The 13,746-nt window shown below is 51.3% G+C and overlaps 1 protein-coding gene across 1 annotated transcript in view; it reads right to left on the reverse strand.

Annotated features, from left to right (window-relative positions):
• PAPPA (pappalysin 1) overlaps positions 1-13,746 on the reverse strand; it is a 239,219-nt gene that overhangs the window by 87,843 nt on the left and 137,630 nt on the right. The window contains exon 10 of the mRNA XM_041763676.1: positions 9,124-9,317. Coding sequence (XP_041619610.1) covers positions 9,124-9,317 — 194 coding nt within the window. The remainder of the gene's footprint in view (positions 1-9,123; positions 9,318-13,746) is intronic.

The following is a 13,746-nucleotide window of genomic DNA, read 5'->3' on the forward strand; positions in this document are numbered from 1 at the left end:
CACACGGCCGCTCCTCTGCTTCCCCGCATCACTCGGGATGCCACTCTTTCCCTGGACTCCTTGCTCCCAGGCCTGGGCCTGGGGGGGTGGGGTCACTCAGGCAGCCTCCAGTCCTGAGAGCAGACCAGATCTGTCCCCAAACTCAGCCGGCTCCCAGGATGGAAGCAAGGGCGCCCAGCAGCCAAGCGTGCCCGTGCACCAGCCCCGCACAGGGGTCAGGGTGGGCCAGAGCCCCGGAGCGGGGGGGGGGGGCAGGAGCCCAGGAAGTCCCTGGGGGTCCGCCCTGGCTCAGACGCACGCCTCTCGGCAGGGCTCACACGCTCGATGGAGCCCACCCCTCCCTGGAAAGCAAACCTGCACACCTGTATCCAGGACCTCCTGGGACTTGGGTCTGGCTGAAACTCGAGGGGGGTTTTAAGAAACCCAGGGCTCGGGTGGAAGCGCGGGTGGAAGGCCCTTCGGGGGTCCAGGTCTACAGGTAACACATTCAGGCTACCTGACAAGGTAAGGCCATGGGATGCTCGTGGGAGCAGGGGGCTGGAAAAACCAACACAAACAAAAACAAAAGCCCATGCACGGCCAGGCCTCCGTCCCCTCGGAACCCCATCCTTAGGGCCTGGCTTGAGAAAGTTTACTTTCAGGCATAGGGAAATGAGCATGTGGTTTTGGGGGCAGAACTCAACGCGCCAAAGCAGCGGGCTCAGCAAGGCTGCCTGGCCGCGGCTTCCTAAGTGCACTGCAGCCCCGGAGAGCGAACGCTGTTTACATTTTTTACATGTTTCTTGGGTACAGAACATGAAACTAAATTATACAGCAAAGGCCACGCTGGCTACACGCCGGTGCCCCCACTTAAAACAGAAACAATTAAACAACAAGGGAAAAAAAAAGGAAAAGAAGAAAGAAAAGAAAATGAAAAACAAGAATGGAAGCGGGGTCTTAAGGGGGCCCCCAAGTGAGTGACGGGGATGGAAGGAAGGAGGGAGTCTGGTCCTGAGCCTGGGAGTGGGGAGGGAGGATGTGCAGACTGACGAGATGGGGGGGGTCAGGCTTGGAGGGAAGACAAAGGAATCTTCCTAGAGGGGCAGCGGGGGGCAGGGGGGGTTGGCAGGGCTGGGGCTGCTCTCGCAGAGAACGGGTGGAAGCAGCCCCAAACCACAAAGCCACGCTGGTTCTTGGGCTTAGAGTCAGGAGGCAACTGGTAAGCACGAAATGAAGAGTCTTTCTTCAAACTGGTTGCCCCTGCATCCCATGGCACCATCCCAGGCCCCTCCGTGCCCGCCCCTCCAAGGCCAGCTCCATCTGTGCACGGGTCACGGCACTGCCAACCTCCGTCCTCTCCTCCGAGGGCATCGCGGGCTGCCCGAGGGTCAGGGTTCATCACTGGTTTCTCTCAACCTCACCCCACGGCTGAACATGATGCTTGGGACCCAGTAGGTGCACAAGAAGATCCTACTGATTTTCAATCCAAAGAGCAGAATCATTTCATAGCAGTTGGGGACTGAGAGGTTTTGGGGAGTCGAATCTTCATTAAGTGAAGTAAGACTAAGACACTCAAAGTCTCTCTTTCCTTGGGCCCCAAAGAGCAAGCCTTTAAACAACAACAACAACAACAACAACAACAAAACTGGGTTGTTCCTAACTGGGTGCCTCAACTGCTAAAACTCCATAGGCAGAAAGGAGCATTTCAGTAGAAAATATTTCTGTTGCTCTTAGAAGGAAAAACCACATTCTGGATCCACTGTCTCATCCTCGACGAGCACCTGCCATATAGATGTCATTACTGCTATTTTAGGGACAGGAGGTTGGGTAGGAGCAAAGAGAACTGGTTTACCCAAGTGACAGGGCCAGGAAGGCGGTGGGGCTCGGAGCGGGAATCCACGTGAACCAGATCCTAACATTTCACCTTTCTTTCTCTGAAACTCTCATCATCCCAAGTTCTTCCGGGCCATTCGTGATGCCTGGCCTTTCTCAAGTTCCACTAAATAGCAACAGAGTCAATGAGTGAAAGAGGGAGGGGACGAGAGAGGGCCAGCAGGAGAGTCTGGTAGCCGACTCCTCTGCTGGGATCGTGAATAATTCTGTAGATTTAAAGTCCCTGCCAGGCCGAGCCGTCTATGACAAACTCAGGGCGGTCCCAGCAGCCAGCCCGGGGGCTCCTTTCTGGGGCAGGCGCTGTTTCTTCTTCTCCGGGGGGTGGGGGGGGGCTCAGTGCCCCACATCAATGGGACAGGCTGTAACAGGCCATGGGACTTTCTGTTCTGTCTCCTTAGATGACTCGCACATGTGCTCTTGAAAAATTATTCATAAACCACCAGGAGAAAGCACATCCCATGGGTATTTGGGAAAACTGCTTGGAATCTTCTCTGAAATGTCAGTGTGTTCCTTTCGCCCGTCCTCTTCCTTCCACCACAGGCAGATGCTGTCCCATTTCACCAGTGAGAAGAGACGCACGCTCTGGTGAAGGTACATGTAAGGAGAGGAAAACTCTTAGAAATGACCTCAGTGCCGGGCTGCTGAGTCCAAGATTTCTCTCTGTCCTTTGCAAATAAGATCATCTAAATGGCACTGGAGAATTGCTTGTCCATGCAGAATTTCCCAGGGAGGCTGTTTCGATGAAATGCCGGTCGTGTGGTGTAAGAGAAGGCAGAAGGACGAGGGAAGAGCGCCGTGGGTGAGGTGCTTCATGTCCCTGAGACTCAGTTTCTCCGTTTTGAGAAGGAAGTGAAACTTCTTAGTCTGGTCATGTGCTTTAAACCCCCCAGTCCGGGGTCTGGTATACAGAAGGTGTTCAACACATGTCTCTCCTCTTCCTCAAACGGACGTCCGATTATGATAGCCCCCGGCTCATAACCTCTGAAAAGCTCCCCACCACACTTGGGGTAAAGTCTAGATCTCACGCATCTGAAGGATGTCCCTGCACACCTTTATAAGCTCATCTCTCGGGATCCCTGGGTGGCGCAGCGGTTTGGTGCCTGCCTTTGGCCCAGGGCGCGATCCTGGAGACCCGGGATCGAATCCCACATCAGGCTCCCGGTGCATGGAGCCTGCTTCTCCCTCTGCCTGTGTCTCTGCCTCTCTCTCTCTCTGTGACTATCATAAATAAATAAAAAATAAAAAAAAATTAATAAGCTCATCTCTCCATTTCCCCTTTATTTCTTACTGGCTTTTTTTTTTTTTTTTTTGGTGGGGGGGATGTCTGTCTGTCCCTACCCCCCTCCCAGTGTCTCTCCCCTGAACCTCCGCACTCCCTACACTGCATCATAGGTGCTCATGGAGATTTCTTACCCTTGCATCCAGAGACCCCAACGGGTATCTGCTCCCTTCCTCTGGATGCGAGGATGAAGACTCGGAGAAACGGCCCCCACTTCTTGGCTCAGGCTCGGCGGCCATCGAGCAATGCGCACACCCTGTGATTCTCTTGATGACATTGCGGGGCTTCCTGTCTACAGCACGTGGCTTGTGACACACCCGTAAACACACCTGTAAACCGAGCCAAGTCACCTTTTCCATTCATCACTGTCCTCTTTGTGCTTTTCTTCTTTTGTTTTCCTCCTACAATCCAGAAGTAATTAGGTGTAGATCTGAGAAATCTGTCTTACACGTTGGGGATGGCAACTTAAAACATGTCCTAGAGTCCTCCCATGGTTTCGTAAGCCCGTTTTAAACGACCTTCCGGAGCAGGCAATGCATAACCTGAAAGGACGAGTGCCTACAGGTGGAGGTCTACACCACCCGGCAGACACGGTGGGGCAATATTTGAGGTATTGGCACGGCAACTCCTACATTTTTGGTGTTCCTTGAACACACACCATGCATGAAAAGGTCCAGAGATGCCGGTTCTCCTAGCTTCTTTTCCAGCATCATCACAGAACAGGAGGGAGCTGCCTCGCCCTGCACCTGAGCTCCTATGATGAACACGGCAGCCAGCACCCTGGTTCTGCCCCTTATGGGGGCGAGCCCCAAGGCCGCCCGACCAACCCTCCAAGCTTCACTGTCCTGATCCGAAAAGTGAGCACAGAGATTCCTGTTTTTGTAGCAGTTTCAGTAGGATTCAAGGAATTCGACGCGGAAGCTGGATGAACTTGATAAATGTTATTTTTATAATTTGTCCAGGGCCTTCGGAAAGTGGGCGAAGGACTTTTCCGTCCGTACGTGCTGGCTCTCGTCCCTGTTGGCTGAGTAAGCTGATAGCACTGCGGTTTCTTCCTCAGGGAAACTCCCTCTGAGTCTCAGTCTTGGGTCTCTGGCTACTGTCTGGAACAGGACACACCCCTCCGATGAAAGGGTGAGCCCTCTGAGGGCAGCCAAGGGACTGGCGCTTCTCTGGAGTCTCTCAGAATGGCTGGTATGGTCCTGAGGATGCAGGAGACATTCACTAACACAACTACATCTAACCCAACGGAAGGTTGACTGAGCTTCTGTACTGTGTGGGTAACCGTGGCCTCTGGGTGAGGGCGTGGAGGAGAAGGCTAACATAAATGGGACAGAGAAGTAACATCTGAACTACACAATAAGTGGAGGGAAAAAAAAAAAAAAACACATACACCAAAAAATCAAAACAAAACAAAACAAAAAAACAGCACTAGATGACTTCTCTACATTTACTCTCTTAACATCCACCAGGTACCTGCTGTCTTTCCCTCTTTCCAAAAGAGGAAACTTGTTGGCAAATTGAACACCAATGAAAAATAAATTTATTATTAAAAAAAAAAAAAAAAGAGGAAACTAAACTTCCCAGAGGGGTCATCTGCTCCAGGTTCCCAAGTCAGAGGAGGGGCGAGGAGGGCAAAGCCCAAGTCACATGATTTCCATTAACCCCCCCGCCCCATGCTCTTTACCTACTCACGTTCCACAGTGTAGGATTCAAATATATTACTCAATGACTACATGAATTAATACACAAATTACTGTAACACAAGACAAATTATGATTTGCCTTGGGGGAGGCCCCAAGTACTAGGGACCGGCCTAGAAGCTGGTCACAGCTACTCAAGATCAAGTGGCAAAGGACTAATACACCCAATAATGGGTCGATGGAGTAGAGAGAGAATCGCCGACCACAGAAGGAGAGACGTCTAGGGTCTCTCCTTACCATGCCTTACCATGGCGAGCTTAGTGTATCACGAGGCACTCCGTCCCCCTGTGGATAGTTCTCGTTCTTAGAAAGGTTTTCTTTATTTTGGCCCTGAGACTACTGCCCTGGAAATGCTTAGTCTAAGCTTTACCCTCAAAGGATTAACCAAATAAATTGGTTGGTTGACTAAAGGTCTGTAATCCCTGGAGAGCCCTGCGCATTCCAGATAGTCAGTATTTCCATTTCCTCCCTAGGCCGCTGCAGAAGGAGGGAGGTGCTTGTCAAGATAGGAGGAAATGGACTGTGCTAGAAACGCTGGGGGCGGGGGCGGGGGCGGGGGCGGGATGAAGGACTATCTACATCTCACCCTGGCAGCCTTTGGCGTGAAGCACCAGAGACATGCAAAACATGGAGGCAAAATTAGGACAAGTCGAAATTTTTGCAAGCACTTAACCCAAACCATTTCTGAGGTTCCCCAAAGAGAGATAACTTGATTCCTTCGGTTCATTTCCATTTTTGTTCTGTCTCAGGGACTTCTTGAATTCCAGCTGGGCCGGGAAGGTGCGTGGCCAAAATATCCAAGGAATGTCTCCTCTTAGAGGGTGTGCAGCCCAATATGCACACCAAGAAGTTCTGATGCCTCCGATAAGGTCTGCATATGAGACTCAAGGTTTGGGGTGGAGCAGCTTAGCCCTAACCAAATTTGGGGATCTTGCTGGGAGCACAGACACCCGAGAGGCTGGAAATTATTAGAAGCAAAGGGTTTTTATAAAGTCGAAACAAAAGTTTGCACCATTTCTTGGGGGCACCTGGGGGGCTCAGTCGGTTGAGCGCCTGCCTTCAGCTCAGGTCATGATCTCAGGGTCCTGGGATCAGACCCAGAGTCGGGCTCCCCACTCAGGGCAGAGCCTGCCTCGCCCCCTCCCTCTGCAGACACCCCTGTTTGTGCTCACTCTCTCAAATAAATTTTTTTTTTTGTTGTTGTTTTTAAGTGCAGTTTTCATCAACTCTCTGGGCTCAGGGAGCACGATGCACGCTGCTCTGGGCAGTCCCAGCGAGACCCTGCCACCTTCTGTGACGGGGCCATACGCCGCGAGGACTCTCACGGCTCAGCAGGCCGCACGTGGTTCTTCGCGACCCTTCTTCTGGCTGCAGCGCAGAGGCAGCCACGCGTCCTCCCAGCTCCTCACCTCTGCCCTTCGTAGAGCTTCAGGGCACAGCGGGGGTCGGGCCGGCCTGGCTCAGAGCAGCCAGGGAAGACCCCAAGCGCCTCAGACACCGGCGTGGTGACACCAGCAATGGCCCAGGCTTGGTGACGCTGCTTCCCAGGCCACTTTCCCGCCACCCTCTGACTGCCACTTTGGGATGTGCCGCCAGTCCCAGCCTTACTGGCGGCCTCCCTGGCATCCCAGTTGTGGGGCCCTTCACTTCTGGGCCTCATGGCTCTGGGGAAGCCACCCGGCCTGTCCGTGTCCCCTGGCTGTGGAGTACAGGAGGGCCCAAGGCGGTGGCAGGTGCACGGCAGTGACCCTGCCACCCCCCCACATCTGCCCCGTCCTCCCCTGGGGACCCATGCTCTGGCACGGGAATTTTGCACGTGGGTGCATGCACATGCATGTGCGCATGTAAGGGAGACAGAAAGAGAGAGAGAGAGAGAGAGAGAGGGAGAAAGGATGATTGTGTCGGGGAAGGGGAGGGGCACCTATGATGCGGCGCATCTAAGCGCCTCCCGCCCCTTCTCTCCTGCGTCAACCTCTTCACCGGAGGCCCCGACTGGGTGGCGGTGAGCTCCCAGCCTCCTGTAAGCAGCGCAGGGGGTAACGCGGGCCCCAGGGTGCCGTCCCCTACGCCCCGGGACCATCCGACCTGGACTCACGCAGGCCTGGCCTCCAGCGGGGGCTCCTGGAGGCTGCGGCTCTGACGCCCTCCAGGCCGCCTGCCTGGCCGGCCCAGCCCGGACACAGCACCGCCCCCCCCCGGCCCGGACCCCACATTCTCCAGTGAGCTGATCTCATTATGGCAAATTTAGTTACAGCTCAAGTCTCCTTGTAACAAAGATTATGTCCGAGCCCAGAGTAATGGAACCTAGTCGATTTCATTAAAATAAAATTGGTTACAATGAATAATTCAATAGGATGATTTTGTTTCCTCCTCTCCTCTTTGTAGATCGAAGAGCTAGTATTTATAATGATTTTTTGAAATTGGATTTTTGTTTAGGAAGAGATAATCACCCATAATTCCTGACAGCCCCTCCTTACAAGACTGAAATAATTGCCCCGCGAAGTCGCCTTTCAAACGCTAAGGCTGGGCAGTCCTTTCCCTCCTCCTCCTTCCGCGAGGAGCGATAACGCGTCGGGTGGTTTGAAGCACAGCTGCTCCCTCAGCCGAGGCTCACGTGAGATTCCGAGTGTTCATTCCCTCGTTTGAATGATGGTTTTTAAACATTTAGCGTTGAATTGGGAATTCCTGGCCCCATTGCCAGCCGGCCCTGCTGCTCCCGAGCAGGACTTCTATGCCGCAGAGAAGTGATGCCCGAGCACTTTCTCTTGGTGGTGCTCATTGGCATTCAGCGCTGTGTGTGTGTGTGTGTGCACGCGTGTGTGCACGTGCATGTAACTGTAGTCAATTAAACACACGTTTCCAGAGCACCTCGTCTTGTCTAGGCCTGTGCTTGAAGACGAAAGGACCAGAACGAATGTGGCTGAAAGCTCTTTCTCGATCAGGCTCCCTGCATGAGGCCTGCTTCTCCCTCTGCCTGTGTCTCTGCCTCTCTCTCTCTCTCTCTCTGTCCCTCAAGAATAAATAAATAAAATCTTAAAAAAAAAAAAAAAAAAAAAAAAGGAAATGAAAGCTCTTTCTCCAAGAACGCGCAGCCGAGAGGTGATTTGGGTTCAAGGTGACAGGTGCAACCAAAGAAGAAGTCGGCAAGTATGGAGGTGGCATGGAAGGGTGAACCCTCAACATCCACTTCCTCATTCATTCATTCATTCCTCAATTCATTTATTCACCAGGCTGGGACTAGGCAAGATCCCTTCCACTCAGGGCAGCCAGAAACAAATGCGAATGAATAAATAATCTAAGGCACGTAAACACAAGTATAAACAGACAAATGAAAAATGGCCAAACACTGCAACTTATAAGTGAGGTGCGCCTATCTTGCACCTCATCCAGGGATTCTCACTGGGCCCCAGAGGAAGGTCACATCCCTCTTTCATCTAGAAATCAGGCCTAAACCCCCCACCCCCATCCCCTAGTCAGGGAAGCAATACGAGGGAGGAATGGCTGGGAATAATGGCTCATCTGCAAGCCCAGGAGCAGGCTGGCCTCTGAGATGGCCACCGGGCCAGGCGGTTGGAGGCACTGAGTCGTGTCTCTGGGAAATGGGAGTCTCGGAAGAAGGCAGGTGCTTGCTCAGCAGGATAATTGGAAAGGGGACTCTGGGGACAGCACGGCCATCCCTGGAATCACACAAGCGCTGGTGGCCCCAATCGCTTGCTCCCTCAACTAAACTGGCAGTCCCCTGGGGGAAGAATCCTGGAACATAAATAGTGCATTAGGGGACTGAGGAGTGAGTCACAGCTTTATAGAGCGGGGAGGTCCTCGGAGATCGTCAAGTTCAACCACCCTCTAATTTAAAGATGCGAAAAACGGGGCCCAGAGAAGTGGGGAGACTAGTCTGAGGCCACACAGCAAATTCATGATAGAGTTAATTCACAGGCGAGTGTTCAAGGGGCACACAACTTGGCACCCCCTCCTCCAAAAAATAGAAGCAGGACTTTCCCAAAAGAATTTGGACTTGCCCCACAGAATTCTAGTGACATGTACAAATTGGAATTATTTCGCCAAACGTGAATTACAACAGGTAGAGAAACAGGAGGAGAGGCGTTACCCTACCATGATGATGTTGCCTGCACTTAACCGTCTGGTGTCTCATCCCTCGTGAGGCCCTGGGGTTGCATTTGGTTAGAGATATGGTCAGGTGGCCACATCCAGTGGCACTAAGAGATGCAGGACGTCTGCAGGAAACGGCACATGCGGCTGGGCGCTTACCTGGGAGGCCGCGGGCTGCCCGATGATGACCCAGCCTGGACACTGCTGGTCCTGATGCGATACTGAAGCATTGGAGGCCCACTGGTCCAGGAACCCCTGGGGCGTGTAGACCCCGCAGTCCTTGATGCTAGTTTTTTGCTCAAACTCCTCACATACTCCATCACCATCATGGAAATAGCACCGGCTGGGTTCATCTGCAGGAGATGGGCAGAGAAGGGAGAGAACAGAGAGATTTGTTCTTTGGTCTCAGCTGTCATCCGCGGTGGTGGGCCCAGACCAGCAGAATCAGCAGCACCGTGAGGCCCACCATCAGCAGTCACGGTCACCCTGATAAAAGGAGATCCCGCCATTTGTGACAACATAGATGCCTCTGGAGGACACGAAACTAAGTGAAATAAGCCAGTCACAGAAGGTCCAATACTGTGTGGCTCCACTTAAATGAAGACTATAAAGCAGCGAAACTCACAGGAGGAGAGACTAGGATGGTGGATGCCAGGAGCTGGGGGGGGGGGGGGGCGGCGCGGATTGGGACATGGCCAGGAGCTGGCGGGGATTGGGACGTGGCTCAGTGAGAGTTACTGTTCAATGGGTATGAAGTTGCAGGTACACAAGACAGTGTAAAGCATTGTGCTTGCAGCTTCAATTGTGCTTATGGTGATATGAAGTGTATGCATACTTACAAATCTAGAGGGTAGGTCTTGTGTTATGCATGTTTTACCACACACACACACACACACACACACACTCACAAACACGTGGACCTTCATTATACCCCAAGTGTGCCCCACGGCCACTTTGTGAGAAAGGCATTATTATCTTAATTATTTCAGTCCTCCAGATTAGGACACTGAGCTCCCATGCATCTTTTATAACTTGCCCAAAAGAGGGGTGCCTGGGGGGCTCAGCTGGTTAAGCATCTGCCTTTGGCTCAGGTCATGATGTCAGGGTTCTGGGACTGAGACCCAGGCCGGGCTCCCTGCTTAGTGGGGAGTCTGTTTTTCCCTCTCCCTTGACTTCTCACCCTGCTGGTTTTCTCTCTGTCTCTGTCTCTGTCTCTCTCTCCCTCTTGCTCTCAAATAAATAAATATTTAAAAAAAAAATTGCCCAAAGTCACACGGTGTGTTCATGCCAGATCCTGGTTTCAAATTCAGGCTTTCACTCTTCCAAGTTTTGGGTATGTTATCTGACACCACAGAACTTCACAGTGGCAAACGGAGGTTTACTGAACTCCAAAGAGAATTCTGGTTTCACCTAGGAGTGAACTGATGCTCAAGAGGCGTTGGCTTCAATCCCAGCTCTGTAACTCAACTGCTCTGTTACTGAAGACCAATGTCTTGCCCCCTCTGGGCTCAATCAGATAAGAGGGTGAAAGTGCTGGGCGTCCAGGAGCCCTTCCTGTCTACTGTTCTAGGCTCCTCGGGGCTGGCTGGATGCCTCAGGAGCTCCAGTTAAAGTCCCAGGCCAAGTGAGCTCTCAAGCTCCCATGTCATTCAAACCACAGCAGAGATTTCTACTTGGGACAACGTAGAGCTGCAGCAGGCTGCAGTGATGCTCAGCTGCCAGGACAAAGATCATGGAAGCACAGAGCTGGCAGGTGCCTTCTAAGGACGCAGGACCTCTGCACGTGGCTTGCTATTTCAGCACAGAGCAACGCCGGGAGAAATCAGAATGCAGCCATCGGAAGGAGGTCCCCCTGCCCACCCTTTAATAAATGTTCAGGTGGTCTGCACTGTTTTCCCAATACTTCTAGGCCAAACTAAATACCCCTTTCTGCTTGGGTTCCTATTTTATGAAGATCCCCACCTTAACACTTAACAGAGCCATCCTATCTACACACTGTAGCTCCTCTAAAAGACGGGCCTTCTTGAAATCTGGACCTTATGCGGTGTCTTCCGGTGAGCTTAAAATGATCATCCAAACTGGTGATAGAGATGCTATTAAAAACTATGTCCAGGCAATGGGCACATGTCCTGGGAAAATCTGCAAATCCCGGGCATAACAGAACATATGGGTATTCAGACCATCCTTATGGTCACCCTAAGGATACTGCTTGGTCTAGGACACTCCTCCCCTATTTGCTCCAGAACAAGAGAGTGGAGCCCCTTTTCCAATCAGGAATTGACTTCTGTCCCTCCTATATTAGCTATATGACTTTACACAATTAGCTTCACTTCTCAGCCTCTGGCTTTCCATCTGTAATACAGAAACAATTGTCCCAAATATTGCAATAATGTTGTATGGTGACAGACGGTGACTACACTTGCCATGGTGAGCGCTGAGTAACGTACAGAATTGTTCAATCAATATGTTGTACACCTGACGCTAAAATAACACTGTGTATTAATTATACCTCAACAAAAAGAAAAGAATGATTGTCCCAGCCAGGACAACCTCTCAGGATGGCCGCAAAACTCTCATAGGAAGTGGACACAAACATGCTTTGTACATTCTAAAATAACAGTCAAGAGAAAAAAAAAATAATTCTTCTTTCAAGGGCTCCATTTATTTCTAGCTGGCTGAATGGAATCACCTTGTGCAATCAGGACTCACTTAAAACACTCCATGCGGCAGTCCTCTCCCCAAATAGAAAGAGCCGGGGTCAAGTAGAATTAAGACTTGGAATTCTAGGATGCTGAGTATCTGAAAAAGGAGTCTGTGAATTCAGGGGCAGCAGGATGTTGAGCCCCTTCCAAGCTCCAAAATCCCTTGTTTATTTCAGCAAACAGTTTACATAGTGAAAGACTATCAAAAGAGCCAGAATAAATCAATTCATTATAATTCAATTATTTAAAGATGAGCCTGAGCCAGCTGAGGACTCCAGTGACCAGTAGCACGCCTGGCAGCGCGAGCACGGGGGGAATACGGACTCAGCACTTCTCAGGAGCTCCAGCCTCCTGGCGAGCAGGGCCGACTTACATATAATAAAACGGAGACCTAATCCGAGAGTGACCAGCCATTAATCCAGGCTTTCCTCTCCTGAAACTCAATAAAGGGAATTGCCGAAAGCACGGGTTTTGGCATCAGGCAAAGCTTGACAGAGCTTTGCTCAGATCCTAGCTCTGTCATATATCAGCTGTGTAGGATTTAAAGAAAACTAACGGAACCTCCCCGAACTTTATCTTCTCATCCAAGAAAGAAAAGGAGACGATAATATATTTACCCGGTGCTGTTAAACGGATTTCATGAGATGATGCGTACAATGCCAGCATCTTCGCCCATCTTAGCTAATGAGGGCCTGAGAGCCAGAGGCAGTAAGGATCTGCTCCCGATCACCGGAGGAGGTGGCGGCAGGGCGAGAAGTAGGAGCCTGGCCTTCTCATACCTCGGAGAGAAATGCCCCCTGCATGCTCTGTCTACAGAGTAAAGAAGGCACATCCTGTTGAGGACCAGGACGTGGGGTTGCCTGACTGTTGGTACCACATTCCCCCCCTTCCAATCTGAAGACAGGGAGGGTGAGATCTTAGTAAGATCACGTAAGATCTATTCTCTACGATGACTTAATTCATGTTCTCAGCAAAGAGACCCCAGAATGGCACGAACTGGGGCTAAAGCTGAGGTCTCATGAAGGCTCACTTGCTCCTGATTATTTTTAAGACCTCCTGTGTGCTGGGACTCAGCAGAACCAGGGAATGGGGTAGGCGTAGGGGTGGGCACAGTTAAGCAAGTAAGTGGAAAGGTAGTTAAATGGATGATAGGTAAGCAGAGACAGAGTTAGAGAGATAGGAGGTGGGGGGGGGAGAGAGAGAGAGAGAGAGAGAGAGAAAGAATAAATATGCCTGGTTTCTCCCCCAAGATTCTGCTGACATAGCTACTATGAGCCATTTTGGGAAATAACATCCTTGGACTCTGCAATTCATTTTCTCTTGCTCCTGGAGTCCCCGGGGCCCTTCAGCTACATCTGCCAGTCTTCATCTGGAGAATTTTCTCTCCCTCTTTACTCCCATGCCCCAAGCACTGTAGAGAACAGAGTGAGGAATGGAATAAAAATGCGTGGCCAGGAAAAACAAAGACAGCAACAACAACACAATAAAACAAAACTGGCCTTCCTGTTTTCATTACATCAATGTACTTGGAGCTTTTTGAACACTTCATGCCGGTAGCTGAGCAGGTTATAGTGAAAAGAGTTTAAAGTCAACACCAAGGTCAAATGGTCACCCCGCCGCCTGCCTTCCCTGTATTGATCATCGCACAGCCCCTTGGAGCGCTCAACAAATAACTGTTGAATGAGTGAATGAGTAAAATCCAGCACTCCCAATGCACGTCCTCCTGTCTACACACAGTTCACACTCTGCACCCTTTGGGAAGTTTCTTCAGACGGGGTCTTTGAGAGAAGGGAAAGGAGCTGAGATGCCAGTGGTGACTGGCTTACACCGGGATTGCACTGGGCAGTATGATTTCTCCGCCTCACCCCTTCTTCCTCCGACATAAGAGAACTCTTTGTCTCAGACTCAGTCCCTTTTGTGCAGTATCACATTTAGAAACTGCTCTATCCAGCTAGAGGACGTGATGTGGGGCGCAGGCATTGCCAAGTCTGTCATCCCCAGCTGAACTTTCCTGTGCTACTTTCTTTTCCTTCTGGAAGAAATGCACAAGGCTCCAGGAGCCTGAGGCAGATGGACTCTC

Source organism: Vulpes lagopus, chromosome 7 (assembly GCF_018345385.1).
Source record: "Vulpes lagopus strain Blue_001 chromosome 7, ASM1834538v1, whole genome shotgun sequence".
Classification (NCBI taxonomy): domain Eukaryota; kingdom Metazoa; phylum Chordata; class Mammalia; order Carnivora; family Canidae; genus Vulpes; species Vulpes lagopus.